The sequence below is a fragment of the Sus scrofa genome, chromosome 3 (genome assembly GCF_000003025.6).
Source record: "Sus scrofa isolate TJ Tabasco breed Duroc chromosome 3, Sscrofa11.1, whole genome shotgun sequence".
Lineage (NCBI taxonomy): Eukaryota > Metazoa > Chordata > Mammalia > Artiodactyla > Suidae > Sus > Sus scrofa.
In genome coordinates this window covers 44547909-44564483 of record NC_010445.4, presented here as the reverse complement: position 1 = coordinate 44564483, position 16575 = coordinate 44547909, and the positions used below count along the sequence as shown (strand labels likewise).

Here is a 16575-nt window from a genome sequence, read left to right as displayed (position 1 = left end):
ATAAATATTCCAAATAGTACATGAAGTTATACAGTACACTAGAGGTTTGCAAGTGTGATTTTAAAGGAGTTCTGAAAGTTATATAAATTTTAAATAGATGCACAGTATCTTATTTGTAATAATACACACAAACAAGCATAAAATAAAATATATTTATATTTACCATTTGCTTTTTGTATCTAAAAGCTAACTCAAATGTTGGTCTGTGACAGTACCACAGTAATGACAAGTTCATAAGTTTAACTTTCTCAAAAAGGACAGAGAAAATAATAATAAAAAAGTGAAGCAAATTTTCTAAAACAGGAGTTCCTGCTGTGGTGCAGTGGTTAAGAATCTGACTACAGCAGCTGGATTCACTGCAGGGGACGCAGGTTCTATCCTCCACCTGGCACAGTGGGTTAAAGGATCTCACGTTGCCACAGCTGCAGCATGGGTCGCAGATGTGGCTCAGATTCAATTCCTGGCATGGGAACTTTCATTCATTGCAGGTTCGCCCTTAAAAAAAGAAAGCTAAACAAAGTATTTCTTTCCCTAAATGAATTTATCATTAAAACAATATCTTTTGGTGGAGGGCTGGTCTGGGAGGAGACTCTACCAGAATTCACTAATAGAATAAAACTTTGGGATCAATGTCATAAATACGTTTTATTTATTTATTCATTCATTCATTCATTTACTTTTTAGGGCCATACCCACAGCATATGGAAGTTTCCAGGTTACGGGTCCAATCAAAGCTATAGCTGCCGGCCTACGCATAGCCACAGCAACGCCAGATCCTTAGTCCACTGAGTGAGGCCAGGGATCAAACCCACATTCTCATGTATCCTAGTTGGGTTCGTTACCACTGAAGCATGATGGGAACTCCCATAAATACCTTTTAAATCATTCAGATTTAACTAAATGTATCAGCAAAAAAGGAGACAATGACTCAGGTATTTATTTTTTCACGCCCACTCAGCATTAGTGCCTAGATTTAACACAGTTTAACATGTACCAATGAGATTTTCTTTATAACCCAAACTTTTAAATGAAAGCATTCAAACAGTTGAAAGATTAATAAAATGAACACCTATACACAATGCTGCCATCAAGATTCAATAGTTGTTCAGATTCTGCCATGGTTGTTTTATCTCTAAGAGACAGAACAATTAAAATACTGAAGGTAATCTCATAATCAATGAGATTATGGCTCCAAAATAGGCATGACACAGGACATGGGAATGTGCTCTTCACTTAGCTCATCTCATTTTCTGCATGCTGCTAGAAACACAAGCTCTTTACAAATCTGAGTGGGTCCCTGGTTTTTTAATTATGCAACTGAGAATATGGTGGAATTACATTTGCATATATTATATCCTATATATTATTGTATGCATTATATATATATTTTTGTACAGGTCTCATAAAACCATATTTACTATGTACTTCGAGGGATTTTTCAGTAACAATTTCAACTGTATATAATTGTCAACTTTAGCACACATTCAAACCAGATATATATATAACCCAATATAATCAGTAACATTGAGAAATGCGCACATTTATATCTGGCAGAAGAAAAAACACATGCAACCAACCAGAAAGGGAATTTGACAATATGTTATGTTAAAGCCTTAAAATCTTGCTGTCCTAGGAGTTCTACTTCTAAGCAATTACCCTAAATAAACTTTAAGATAAATACATCCCAACAATATGATGGCAAAAAACAATTTCCAACAATATCAGGTTGCTTATATAAACTATCTTCCATTAAAAGAAATACTCTGAAAAAAATTAAAAAAAAAAAAAAAGAAATACTCTGGAGCAAATAAAAATGAAGTTGATTTAAAATGCATATACAATACATATACACAAATATACACATATATAGATATAGAAGGATGCTCACTTGCTATATAGTACATTTTTAAAACAATTTCTAAAACAGGTTTAAAATTTTGATAATGAAACAAATACAAACGTATAAAATGGTGAAATAAAATTGGGAAACAAATAAACCAAATGCTAACACTAGTAAACTGCAGCAAAAGGAACTACTATGAGTGGCCCTTTTTGCTTAGTACATTTTCTTGTTTTTGTACAGGATCATCTATTCACACTAAGACATAACAAGACATTTTGAAACTAAGCATTTTTACATACTATACTTCAAGTTTATTTAAAGTTCAATAATTTCATCATTATGAGTATCATCTTCCTGAACTTTCCCAGCTGCCTTTTTTAATATTTTGAAAGGGATCTCATCAGAAGCAAAATTAGTAATGGGCTATATTCTACTTCCCTCAATGTTTAGTCTGATTTGCTATCTGAGCTGTGATAACCACTACAGTAGCTATGAACAATATTTAAAATCACTAAGGATAGAAAGAGCATTTCTGCCCTCTCTCTTTCAGCCATCTTGGAGCCCGTGGAGGCCTGCTGGGAAGAGGACTTCTAAAACAACACATAGGTCAGGAAGGTTTTGGTCCAAGGCCATTTTTGCTGGTTATAAGCGGGGTCTCTGGAACCAGAGGGAGCACACAGCTCTTCTTAAAATTGAAGGTCTTTATGCCCGAGATGAAACTGAATTTTATCTAGGCAAGAGGTGTGTTCATGTGTACAAAGCAAAGAATAACACAGTGAGTCCTGGCAGAAAACCTAACAAAACCAGAGTAATCTGGGGAAAGGCAACTCATGCTCACAGCAACAGTGGCAGGGTTCATGCCAAATTCCAAAGCAACCTTTCTACTAAGGCCACTGGACACAGAATCCTCACGATGCTGTACCCTTCAAGGATTTAAACTTATTGAAAATTAAATAAATAAAAGTGGATTTGTTCTCTTAGGAAAAAAAAAAAGAAAGAGCATGTCTTTGGTTTTAACTAAAATAATTCAAAAGAACTCCACTAAACATATCTTAATCATTTTCCTTTCTTGCTGAGCCCAAAATTTAACATACCAGTCAAATTCAACTTAGGAATAGGCAATGGTTCTGTCGGAACAGGATGGTATGAAAACAAGGTAAACATTCCTCGTCCTACTGGAAGAGCCATAGTTCGCTGACACAACTGGAGCAACCTATAATAAAAATAAAACCAACATGTAAAAAAATTTTAAACAAAAAAACTGGGAATATAACCTGTTGCGAAGTATTTCAAAAGCAGCAGTGCTGTGTAAGAGGAAGGCACAGCAAAGTAAATCCATATGAAGATGTGGCTGAATCATCCAAACATCATTATTCTCATTTTTAATACTCTTACTCCCATAAGAAACTCTAAGGGAGAGACATAATTCCTTTTTCTGTCATATTTGCTTTGAATTAAATACCAGCTATTCCATAAACTAAGTCAACTTCCCTAGGGATCCAAAAAGGAAAATCTAAAATTCTACTTAATTTAAATATTCTAAATAGCTTCCCCCTCAGAGGAAAATACTATATTTCTTGAGTTTCCTCACTGTGCTCTTTTTCTGTTTAATTGCCCTAGTACATCTGGATCCTTCCTTTATTCTTTTTATCAATAAGAAGTGCCACCACTATGGTCTGGTTGCAAGGGGGAAAAGGAAAGTCCCTATTCTGTGGGTCAGTGGATTTCGTGGTGTCTCTAAGAAAGACAAAGTCGGTTTCATTTACTCAACGGCTAGGATTTACAGGACTAACAGCGCTATATATCAATTATGCTCAAGGCTGAAAATGGCTTCTATAGGTCATGCTTTGACACTAGTACACTACTCTTTAGTTTGCACACTACTCCTTAACTTTTGTTTTAACTTGTAAAATATAAAAAGCCCCTTAAAGCAAAATCAAACAAACTGTGGAAGGAGGAGCATTTATAACCAGGAAACACTTAACAGAAGTTATATCTGAAGACAGAGAAATATCCCTTCTAAGGCTAAAAAGCAGCTAAAATTCTCTCTGCAGACAAAGCTATTCACAAGCACCCTCCCTCCTAACTGTGCATAAATATAGTTGCTTTTGTAGTTCATTAGGGAGGAAAATTTTGCAGCCCTAAGATTCTTTGGGAACACTGCCCCACATTAATTTAGAATCACGGAAATTCAGGGAAGTTTAGAATGAGGCCAGGAGGCTACATCCATAGATTTTTTTAGTAGAAACATTATACATAATCCACAAGATTATAATAATGAAAACAGTAAGTGTATCCCTTCACTTAAGATGTTATTGATTTTAAGATGCATCACTGGAGTTCCCGTCATGGCTCAGTGGTTAACGAATCCAACTAGTATCTGTGAGGATGTGGGTTCGATCTCTGGCCTCACTCAGTGGGTTAAGGATCTGGCATTGCTATGAGCTGTGGTGCAGGTCACAGATGTGGCTCAGATCCCGTGATGCTATGGCTGTGGTGAGGTCAGTGGCTACAGCTGTAATTTGACCCCTAGCCTGGGAACCTCCACATGCTGTGGGTGTGGCCCTAAAAAGACAAAAGACAAAAAAAAAAAAAAAAAAGATGCATCACTATTTCATGAGATACTAAGAAAAAAGAAACACTGCCAATTAAGCTAATAACACCTAAAAATGCTTAGGGATTCAAAGACATAATCTGATTCTAAAAATATTAAAAAGTTAAGGAGTTTCTGTGATGGCTCAGCAAAAACAAACCAGAATAGTATCCATGAGGATGTGGGTTCAATCCCTGGCCTCGATCAGTGAGTTAAGGATCCAGCATTGCCATGAGCTGTGATGTAGCTGTGATCCCATGCTACTGTGGCTGTGGTTTGGCCAGCAGCTGCAGCTCCAATTCAACCCCTAGCCTGGGAACTTCCATATGCCGCAGGTGCGGCCCTAAAAAGGAAAGAAGAAAGGAATATTAAAAATTAAGAAAAAAATCAGCATCACCCAATCAATGAACTCTTACATTAATGGCTGAGTACACTCAGCATTACTATGTACCAGGCAGTGTTCTGAGCACTACGTAGAAATGACCAACTTGATACACAGAGCAAACTGTGAGTGTGACTGCTACCGTCATGCCTACTCTTATAGCTGAACTAAGTGAGGCAGCAGGATGTTAGGTAATTTCTCCAGTCGTCCAGCAGTCAGTGGCCAAGCAGTGTTTCAGAGCCCATGCCAAGTACTGTGTTCTCACTTCTCTCTCATACACCTCCTCCTTTAGGTGACTACCTGGGTACTAAAGAGGAAACAGTGTTAGGGAGATTATGACTAACTCCGATCCTCAACAGCCTGTGGTTCAGTATAGTTAGTCCTTACCCCAAAGCAGTGCAGTACGGTAAGTAAAGTAAGAAGAACAAAAAAACACTGGGAGAGTTCCCGTCGTGGCTCAGTGGTTAACGAATCTGACTAGGAACCATGAGGTTGTGGGTTCAATCCCTGGCCTTGCTCAGTGGGTTAAGGATCCAGCATTGCCGTGAACTGTGGTGTAGGTCACAGACGAGGCTCGGATCCCAAGTTGCTGTGGCTGTGGCATAGGTCGGTGGCTACAGCTCCAATTCGACCCCTAGCCTGGGAAACTCCATACATCACAGCAGCGGCCCAAGAAATGGCAAAAAAGACCAACAACAACAACAACAACAAACAAACAAAAAAACACTGGGACTGACAGGTGATAGAGACAAGGGAGATAAAAGAACAGGAGAGAAGTTTAAAATATAAGTTGAACTGTCCCAAAGCAATAGCTCTGGAATGTCAGAAGCATGTGACACTGGTTGCTACTGAGTCTTACAACTTATCAAGGGCTCCATGTTAGAGAGTGGCAGGAGAGAAGGCTTACTGAGTATTACCTATCACATCAGAAAAAAAAAAAAAAATACCAGTGTTAAGTTTAAACTACACTAAAGAAGCAAACAAAAAAAACCAAAATATTTTACTTTCCTGGTCAAGATACAGAAGAATGAGAGAATGAGTTTAGCATTTTGCTTTGTTTGTAAATTCTTAAGGTAACTATAAGCAAAATGGTATTCGATTCACCGTTTCTAATAAGCACGCAGCTCTATTTCAAGAGGAAGAGGAGGGTCTGAAATACAACATGTCATCAAATGCCAAAATATTTTGAAAACATGCATGGCTTACTAAAGTTGAATGAAAACTTAAAATACATGGTACTTTTATCTTTTCAGTGGCTTTAGAGATGCCAGTGTGTCTTGCATTACCTGTTTTCTTTTTCCTCAATGAACTCGTGGTCGCTGAGCTCTGGGTACTGCACCACATTGACACGGACAGGGTGTGCACTCTGAAGAAGCCGTCGCACGTCCTGCACCCTTAAGTCTTCACTCCAGATCAGTGACATCACCTCCTGATTCATGTCATTCATGCCATCATCTTCCTCCTCAGTTTCTGTTCCTGAAGGAACATCTGATGAGAGCACCTGAGTAACAGACTGGGTTGTAATACTAATTTAAAAACCAGTCAACATTCAGGTATTGAATATGAGCATACACAGGATGATCCATCAAGGCTGCTTCAGTGCAGAGACAAAATATACCCCAAGCAGTGCAGGACTGGGTTCCCAATGTACACTGGGAATCTAACCTAGACATCTGTTTTTTAAGTATAATTAGAGTGCCCACTTGCAAACGCTCTTTACTAAGCCAAGGATATAGTCACATATACTAGCTATATCCTAAATATTCCTAAAAGGAAACAAATTACTGCAAATGGAATATTAACCCCACTCACTGTCACTAAAGAGCCCACACTAATTTAAATATTCTGTTGATTAGTAGAAGCAAAAGTAAACAACTGGGAGGATATAAACCCAGGGCAAGAGGAGCTCAGATAATACTTTCTCACTTTAAACAGAATGGATCATGGCTGGTTTTCACTTTTATTTTTCACTAAGAATGTTCCAAATAAAATTTCCTAAAAGGAAAGGGACTGAATGCAGCAAAACAAGTGAGAAGAGTTATTCCTTGGTTATCATTCTGCCCTCATAAGCTCAGTATGTCCTTATATTAATATGAGCCTTCCCAGTCCAAATAATTCAATTAGACTTCAAGACAGATGTGAAAGGCAGAAATCGTCACTTCTTTCAATGAGTTTTATACTCCTTGCTATAAAACATTAATTTCTACGTGAAATGCTAAAGTTCTGCAACATTTAATGTGAAAGGCAAAAAAAAAAAAAAAAAAAAAAAAAAAGCCAGAAAAAAATGCTAAATACAACTTTATATGATTCCTATGGAATACCTAAGTTCAAAAAAAACCTACATTCTAATAGGTCAGTTGGCTATAAAATACAAACGCAAATAGCTGATAAATTTATAGCTTTATAAAATGTAGGAGTTCCCGTCGTGGCGCAGTGGTTAACGAATCTGATTAAGAACCATGAGGTTGCAGGTTCGGTCCCTGCCCTTGCTCAGTGGGTTAACGATCCGGCATTGCCGTGAGCCGTGGTGTAGGTTGCAGACGCGGCTCGGATCCTGCGTTGCTGTGGCTCTGGCGTAGGCCAGCGGCTACAGCTCCGATTGGACCCCTACTCCATATGCCGCGGAAGCGGCCCAAAGAAATAGCAAAAAGACCAAAAAATAAAAAAATAAAAATAAAAAATAAAAATAAATAAATAAATAAATAATAAAATGTAGCCTCAAATAACTAAACGAACTGAATTTAGATAGAATTCCCTAAAATAACATTTAAATACAGATGAATGATTATCAATACCATTTGGTTCCAGTGCTAATGATGCTAAACTGTTCTCACTCATAGCAACAAAAGAGGTTGTGCTAAAGACCTACATTGGTCAAGGGAGGGATATTATTATTGCTAGCAAAAAACATTTGATTTTCTGTTTAAAATAAGACAAATGCAAATTCAACTATGAGTTGTTATTTAAGTGCAGAATGAAAGACAGATATGCTGGGAGTTCCCGTCGTGGCTCAGAGGTTAACGAATCTGACTAGGAACCATGAGGTTGCAGGTTCAATCCCTGGCCTAGCTCAGTGGGTTAGGGATCCGGCATTGCCGTGAGCTGTGGTGTAGGTTGCAGATGTAGCTCTGGCATATGCCGGTGGCTATGGCTCTGATTCAACTCCTAGCCTGGGAACCTCCATATGCCACGGAAGCGGCCCAAGAAATGGCAAAAAGTCAAAAAGTCAAAAAAAAAAAAAAAAAAAGACAGATATGTTGTATGACCCTGCTGGGGACAGGATCCTCATGGAAACTGCTTCTGTTACAGACCCATTATCAACTCTGATGTTAGGAGCCAACTGCAGATGTCAGAAATAAATGTTTCAGTCTCTGAAGAAGCATTAACAGCATACGGTCTAATGTGGATTTTATGTGTTGGTTCAAAGGCTAATAAGAGATGAGCCAAATGTGCAGTTTTCTCAGAGACATAAAATAACCACCCCAAATTCTCCTCAATCCTCAGGGTAACGCAATGCTACCATTTTTTTTTTTTTTAATTGACTAGAGTTCTAGAAGTTTTAAAAGTTCCACTTTTAAGTTTTAAAGGAGGCTCATTTTAAAAAAGAGATGACTAAAAATTAATGATGGACTTCACTTTCTATTTGTTAAAAGAACAGATTTGAGGGAGGGATAAATTAGGAATTTGGGATTAACAGATAAACACTACAGATATAAAAGATGTAAGATATAAAACAGATAATCAACAAGGACCTACTGTTATAAAACAGGGAAATCTACTCAGTATTCTGTTAATAACCTATATGGGAAAAGAATCTGAGAAAGAATGGATATATGTATATGTACAACTGATTCATTTTGCTATCACCTGAAACTAACACAGCATTGTAAGTCAACTATACTCCAATAAAACTAAAAAAAAAAAAGATTTGAAGGTTGATGAAGGGCAATATTTGAGGAGAGGTAACATTAAGACAGCATCTAAACAACATTAGTGCCCCTTCAAATAAACTTTTATATGTTAAATCCAGGATATTTCCATGTCGCAATTAGGAAGTTAATGACGGATATGGTACCAGTAAGGAATCAGTCGTGGTGGCTGCTCCACTAACTTAGCTCTTGTCCTAACTCAGGGCAAAGATAGGCCCAGAAAAGACGGAGCATTCACAAAATCTCCCTTTCCTGTGTTCAATTTACAATCAATAAGATTTGTCCAATTTTAAACTCTATCTAGCTTATAATATAAAAGATCATCTGATATATACATTTGCAAATAGACTTAAAGGAAAACAAGAACATTTCCACTTTGTTTTTATGGAGGGTAAAACTGAACTTTGACTTTCTATGTGGACACTCACAGATTTTCCTTTGGGCAGGTTTCCTTCACAGGCCTGCTTGGAAAGATCCTGACGTCCAATCAAGAGACAGACAGCTTCTGGCCAGTCAGAAGCGGGCTGCTCCCGACAGTGATAAATTGCATCTCGGATGGGAAGAGCAATTCCAAAGGGAAGAGTTTCCAAGTCTCTTAAAGTGAAACCTGAAGGTGAAAGGAAGGGAGAACATTTTTCGCTTAGACTTGCCAATGTCCCAATTATCCTCTAAGTGTGTAAACTCTATCTTAATGAATAAGAAACTGATTTATTCATCTTACTGAGACCAGAGTCTTGACATCAGAGATTAGTATGAAAGTTTCCTTTAAAAAAAAAAACAAAACTGCTGGAGTTTCCGTTGTGGCACAGCGGAAATGAATCTGACTAGTATCCATAAGGATGCAGGTTCGATCCCTGGCCTCACTCAGTAGGTTAAGGATCTGGCGCTGCTGTGGCTGTGGTTTAGGCCGGCAGCTGTAGCTCCAATTCGACCCCTAGCCTAGGAAATTCCATGTGCCACAGGTATGGCCTTAAAAAAAGATAAAAAGGGGAGTGGAAAAAAAAAAGACATTTCCCTAAGAGAAAACACAAATGGTCAATAAACATATAAAAAGATGCTCTATCCAATGAGTGGTCAGGAATGCAAATTAAAAACACCAAGAAATAAAATTTATCGCTCACTGACAGACACATACTAAAGTCATCACACATGCACCCGCATGTTCCTTGCAGCACTATTCACAACAGCCAGGACATGGAAACCACCCAAATGTCCATCGACAGATGAGTAGATTCAGAAGATGTGGTGTATATACACAATGGAATACTACTCAGCCATAAAAAAGAATCACATAATGCCATTTGCAGCAACATGGATGGAACTAGAGAATCTCATAGTGAGTGAAATGAGCCAGAAAGACAAAGACAAATACCATATAACTTATAACTGGAATCTAATATCCAGCACAAATGAACATCTCCTCAGAAAAGAAAATCATGGACTTGGAGAAAAGACTCGTGGCTGCCTGATGGGAGGGGGAGGGAGTGGGAGGGATCAGGAGCTTGGGCTTATCAGACACAACTCAGAATAAATTTACAAGGAGATCCTGCTGAATAGCATTGAGAACTTTGTCTAGATACTCATGTTGCAACAGAACAAAGGGTGGGGGAAAAAAATGTAATTGTAATGTATACATGTAAGGATAACCTGATCCCCTTGCTGTACAGTGGGAAAATAAAAAAAAATAAAATAAAGTCATCATCGCCAAGTGTTGGCAATAATGTAGAGTAATAATAACTGTCTTCTATACACAGTGGTGATATGTATTGGTCCAACCACTTTGGAAAATTCGACACACACAACTAGGTCCAACCCCACAGTCTATCAACTGCCATGCAGAAACTTGTGCACATGTGCACCAGGATGTAAGTATTAAAATATTCATTAGCAACATTTCATTATGGCAAAAAAAAAAGGAAGGGAGGAAAGAGTCCAACTGCTGTCATTAGCAGAATGGATAAACTGTGATATAATCAAGCCATGGATTATAGAGAGGTGAAAATGAATGACCTATTGCTACGTGAGTCAACATGGATAATTTTTTTGTTTTGAACCATGCCCGTGGCATGCACAAGCTCCCAGGCCAGGGATCAAACCCACACCACAGCAGTGACTTGAGCCACAGCAGTGACAATGCCAGATCCTTTAACAGAACTCCAACATGAATGAATCTTTCAATAATAACGCTAAGCAAATAAAATAAGATAGAAAAAACACATTTATATCTATATTCATTAAAATTAAAAGACAAACAATACTAAGCAATATATAAAGATAAGAAAGCTTTGAAAGGTAATACAAAATTGAGGTAAGAGTAGTAGTTACCTGTAGCAGGTGTATGAGAAAAGCATACTGTGCAGGAGCAGATCCACAGGGCCTTCTACTGCACTGGCAGCATTTTATTTCTAATGCTGGGTAACTGGTACATCAGTGTTCACTAACTATTCTTTAAACATACACACTTTATATGCTTTTTTGTAAGTATATCATATTTCATTAAAAATTTTTTCAGATTCTCTAGTTAATTAAAATTTTATTTAAATGATTTTCTAAATTTTATTATATTATGCATTACTCACTAACACAGAAAGTTGACTAACTATTGAGATAAAAATGTTTCCTTAAATGAGAATAACATTTGTATTAAATATTATATAGTACATAAGTGAATAGAACTCATCTAATACTTCTCAGCATAGGTATCTTATCTGCACTTATATGACAATTACCGGGATTTTCAAGGAAGCATACAAAAAAGAGTGTGAAAAACGAAGTCATTTAGAATGTTCTTTAAATAAGAATTCTGAAACATCCTGTGATGCTCACGGAAGCACTGCTTTCTAACATACTATACTTTAACATCCTCATTTTTAATATTTTCTTATCAGCAATTTTTAAAAAATTTTAGTTCATTTTTATAAAAAATTTCTTTTTACTCAGTTTAGAACCTGGGGGCACAGGCTTTAGAAGGGAAAATAAACTCCTTCTCTTCCTTTCCCTCGTCCCAAACTGCCTCTCAGTGCATAAAATCCCTGGCCTATATCATCCAAAAGTATATCCTGAAAGGTTTACACATCACTTTTAGATTGTGCCAGAAATACTCACTTCTGAACTCTGGGTATCATAATGGCTTCAAGTTTGAATGTGTTGTGATTAGTGTTCTCCATTCTGAGGCCACAGCTTCAGGTGATCTCAGAGGAAGGACAGATTTTTTACCCAGAGATAGAGAAAGAGCTGGTATATCCCAGGTAGTGGTATAGGGAGGCTGCGAGACTGTCAAGGCAAGAAGGGGGGATGGATGGGGCATCACCTCCATCCTGTGGGATCCCCCCATATGAGAGGCTCTCCCTTCTCACGAGAGGGCCCAGCTCTGGTGAGCTCTGAGGAAGCAGGTTAGCAAGGTGACCTGGGGCAGCATTTCACAGACAAGTGAGAAGGAACAAAGACCACCTTACCTACATTAGTCATCCAGACAACTAATCTCTCAGCTAGACTAGAAACTGAGGTAGAATGCTTGAAACTAAACCTGTAAGAGAAGAAGCATGATGTTACTAAACAGAACAGTAAAACATAATAGTGTTTTATGTCTTTAATGTAAAAGCACAATCTGGGTAAGTCACCTGTTCTCCTCTTGTTCTGCTTGGGACTTCTGGGGAGCTAAAAAGTAACAAAATGACTTTATTTTGATAGTTATCCTGGTAAATAAAACACATAACATGGAGAAAACGTTTGGAAATTAAAATTGATTAATAAGCAACTCCTAAAAAATAATAAAATAAGCAGTACTCTGGCAGGCTGGAAAGTATAATCACTTCTCTGGTGCTAAAATAGTCCGTTTTAGGCTTACTGAGAATACAACATTTGTTAGATTTTAAGTAATCCTGGTCTCTAAAAGTCAGTTGTGGACCCCAGACTATAATAGTGCAATTATGTCACATCTAAAATGAAGCAAGACATGGAGTTCCCATCATGGCTCAGCAGTAACAAAACTGACTAGTATCCATAAGTATGCAGGTTTGATCCCTGGCCTCGCTCACTGGGTTAAGGATCAAGCATTGCTACGGCTGTGGTGTAGACTAGTAGCTGCAGCTCCAATTCGACTCCTAGCTTGAGAACCTCGATGTGCCAAAGGTGAATCCCTGAAAAGTAAAAAATTAAAGTAAAATAACATAATTTTAAAAATTAAAAAAATTTTTAAAAATTTAATTTAAAATAAAATAAAATGAAGCAAAACATGGTCTCGAGCATACCTAGGAAATTTAAAAAATGTTTTTAAATTTCAACTGACATCGACATCTATGACAATCTGTTTGGGGAAACCATAACATTAGACTGACTTACCTATACTTATTCTGGATAAATACTGTGAGGATTCATCAGAAACAGAGCTTTCATCACCAAGTATGTAGAGCGCAATACTCTGCAGAAGGAGAAAGGTAACATTCTGGTTTAAACTATTGAGGCATAATCACATATAGGTAAAATCACCCACTTTAGACGTACAGCTGTTTCAACAGAGGTTATACAAACGTGTAACCACTACCACGATTATGACACAGAAAACTTGCATCACACTAGAAAGTTCCCTGGTGCCCTTGTAGTCAATCCACTCCCTCTTCCACATTCAGCACCTCGAACGACATGTCATCTTTTTCTCATTATTTTGCCTATTCTACAACATCACGCACGTGGAGTCATGTAGTCTTCTGTGGCCTACTTCTTTGTTTAATCTAGCACACCTTTGAGGGCCACTGACGTTACTGTATGTGACTCACTCTTTTTCCTGCTGAAGGGTACTCTACTCTACAGATGTGCCAACCCTGGTTTACCTACTTAAAGGTGAATCCTAACTCTCTACCCCCCAACTCTAACCCTTCCCCACTTCAGCCCTCTAAGTTCTCAACTGAATATCTGCTACTACTGCCAAGATCTGCACCTACAGTTCTTTTGGGCTTTTTGTGGAGGTTTTTTGTTTTGTTTTGATTTGTTTTGGGGTTATTTGAGAGAAAGAAGTATAGCATGATCTTACTGAAATTTCAGCCCGATCTGGAGGACCTTAAAGTTCTACACTCTAAACCAACACAAGCAGCGCAAATGATATAGCCCTGAAGCTAGCTGACATCACATCTAACAAAGGAATGCTATAACATGAATATCTGTAAGTTGACTAAGTTGGAGGCTGAACAACTCTGGTTTATTCACATTTCTTTGGCTCCCCTTTTTGGGTAGATTGAACAGTGAGTCTACCCCGTTTCGGCAATGTTGGATAGGATCAATGTCCTTGGTGATTTCACTAAATGTTTCCATATAAGCAGCAAAGAATGAGAAAGTTCTGGGATTAAGCTGCTCTTAGTACACTGTGAATATATTTAATGACACTGAATTGTACTCTTAAAATAGTTAAAATAATAAATATGTATATTTTATCAGTATTATTTTTAAAAACAGAATCACCATCTTGCATGCCTATTTCAGAGTCACAGGAGACTCTGAAGCCCTTCTCGACATGAAGCCAAGCAGAATGTACAGCAAAGGGAAAGACGGGTTGGGGGCAAATAAATATAGTCCAGTGATATCCAGAAGAAGAGACAAAAGATCTAGTTCTCCTATAAGTCTGAAAAGGTCCACAGAAGACCTAAAGGCACGCCGCTCTAGTATGGGGGCACCGAGGGACAGGGCATGAAGAAACTCACCTTTTAGCAACATGCTTTGGTTCTATTTGAAAGTTTGATCTTCAAAATTTACTGTTAACTATCAGTATTAACTTTTTTTTTTTTTTTTTTTTTTTTTTTTTTTGCTTTTTAGAGCTACACTTGTGACGTATGGAAGATCTCAGGCTAGGGGTCAAATCAGAGTTACAGCTGCCAGCCACAGCCACTTAGTAGCCAAGCCGAATCTGCGACCTACACCACAGTTCACAGCAACACCAGATCTTTAACCCACTGAGAGAGGCCAGGGATCGAACCCGCATCCTCATGGATCCTAGTGGGGTTTGTTAACTACTTAGTCATGAAAAGAATGCCATATTAACTATTTAAAATGAATTAATTTTAAAAAAATAATTGTTTCTCTAGGAAAAAAAGTAGGATTTTTTTTGTAGCTATAGACAGCTGACTATATAATGTAAATGAAAAGGCAAAGGAACTAAAATAACTAAAAAACAATTTTGAAAAGAAAAGTAATGGAAGGAAGAGCCATGCTAACCAATTTTAAGACTTATTACAAAGCTACAGTCATCAAGAGAGTATAGACCACAACACAGATCAATAGCCCAGAACAGGAAGTCCAGAGACCGACCCATAAGAATATGGTCAACTGATCTTTGGCAAAAATGCAAAAGAGAAAAGAATAGTGCTTTTAACAAATGGTGTTAAAAGAATGGGCCATCCAAAATCTCAACATAAACTTCACATCTTATAAAAAATTAACAAAATGGATCAGAGATCTAAATGTAAAACATAAAACTGTAAAATTTCTAGAAGAAAACAGGAGAAAATCTTTGTGACCTGAAGTTAAACAAAGAATTCATAGACATGACACCAAAAATCACTATCCATAAAAGAAAAAAAATGGATAAATTGGCTTTTCCACAATTAAACATTTTTGGGAGCTCCTATTGTAGCTCAGTGGGTTCAATCCCTGGCTTCGCTCAGTGGGTAAAGGAGCCGGTGTTGCCATAAGATGTGGTGTAGGTCACAGATACAGTTCAGATCTGGCATTGCTGTGGCTATGGTCACAGCTGCAGCTCTAATTCAACCCCTAGCCTGGGAACTCCCACATGCCATAGGTGAGGCCATTAAAAAAAAAAAAAAAAAAAAAAAAAATTTTGCTCTGCAAAGGAAACACTAAGAGAATGTTGGAACATGACACATTATCATAGAAAACACCTGAAATCCATATATCTGACATAACATCATATCAAGAAACACTCAATATATCCACTAGCCATTAGGGAAATCCAAATTAAAATCACTACGAGGTGGTTATGAGGAGTTCCTATTGCGGCTCAGTGGTAATAAACCAGACTAGTATCCAGGAGGACACAGGTTCTATCACTGGCCCTGCTCAGTGAGTTAAGAATCCGGTGTTGCCACAAGCTGTGGTGTGGGTCACAGATACAGTTCAGATCTGGCATTGCTGTGGCTCTGGTGAGGGCAGCAGCTGCAGCTCCAATTCAACCCCTAGCCTGAGAACTTCCACATGCTGCAGGTAGGGCCCTCGAAAGACCATAGGAAAAAAAAAAAAACAAAAAAACCCACTATGAAATATTACTACGCATCTACCAGAATGACAAAAATATCAAGTCACGACAATACTGAACAGTGACCAGGATGCAGGGAAACTGAAACTCTCAAACACTTATAGTGGAAATGTTAAATGGTACAGATGCTCTGAAAAACAGTTTATAGTTTCTTGAATATAAACACATTAATCTTAAATATATACTTACTATATGACCATCGATTCCACCTCTGAGAATATACCCTAGAGAAGTGAAAACTTACGTTCAAACAGACAACTGGACATGAATGTTTACAGCAGTTGTATTCATAACTGTTAAAAACGGAGCCATGACCCAAATATCTTCAATGGGTGAATGGATAAACCAATGTGATATATCCACACAATGAACTAGCTGGAACTCAGCAATTACACGCAATGAACTGCTGATACAGCAACACTTGGATCAATCTCAAAAGCATGAGGGGATTTTTTGAGGGGGGTAGAGTTATTCAGAATCCTAATAATGGCAGTGATTACATGAATCCATAGAGCTATACACAAAATGAAAAAGAAGTTAATTTTACTGTGATAATTTTTTTTAATT

At 37.7% G+C, this 16575-nt stretch overlaps 1 protein-coding gene and 1 pseudogene across 9 annotated transcripts in view; one reads left to right on the top strand and one right to left on the bottom strand.

The window, feature by feature from the left end:
- ANAPC1 (anaphase promoting complex subunit 1) overlaps positions 1–16575 on the bottom strand; it is a 121075-nt gene that overhangs the window by 40552 nt on the left and 63948 nt on the right. For 5 of the 9 annotated variants that reach the window (XM_021087035.1, XM_021087032.1, XM_021087031.1 and 2 more), the window contains 6 exons: positions 13089–13167; positions 12368–12404; positions 12203–12273; positions 9176–9354; positions 6105–6331; positions 2938–3056 (listed from right to left, as the gene is read on the bottom strand). In XM_021087035.1, the coding sequence (XP_020942694.1) occupies positions 2938–3056; positions 6105–6331; positions 9176–9354; positions 12203–12273; positions 12368–12404; positions 13089–13167 (712 nt within the window). The remainder of the gene's footprint in view (positions 1–2937; positions 3057–6104; positions 6332–9175; positions 9355–12202; positions 12274–12367; positions 12405–13088; positions 13168–16575) is intronic. The other 4 variants (XM_021087037.1, XM_021087036.1, XM_021087039.1 and 1 more) reach the window with 1 other exon arrangement.
- Positions 1194–2909, top strand: LOC102164575 (annotated as a pseudogene).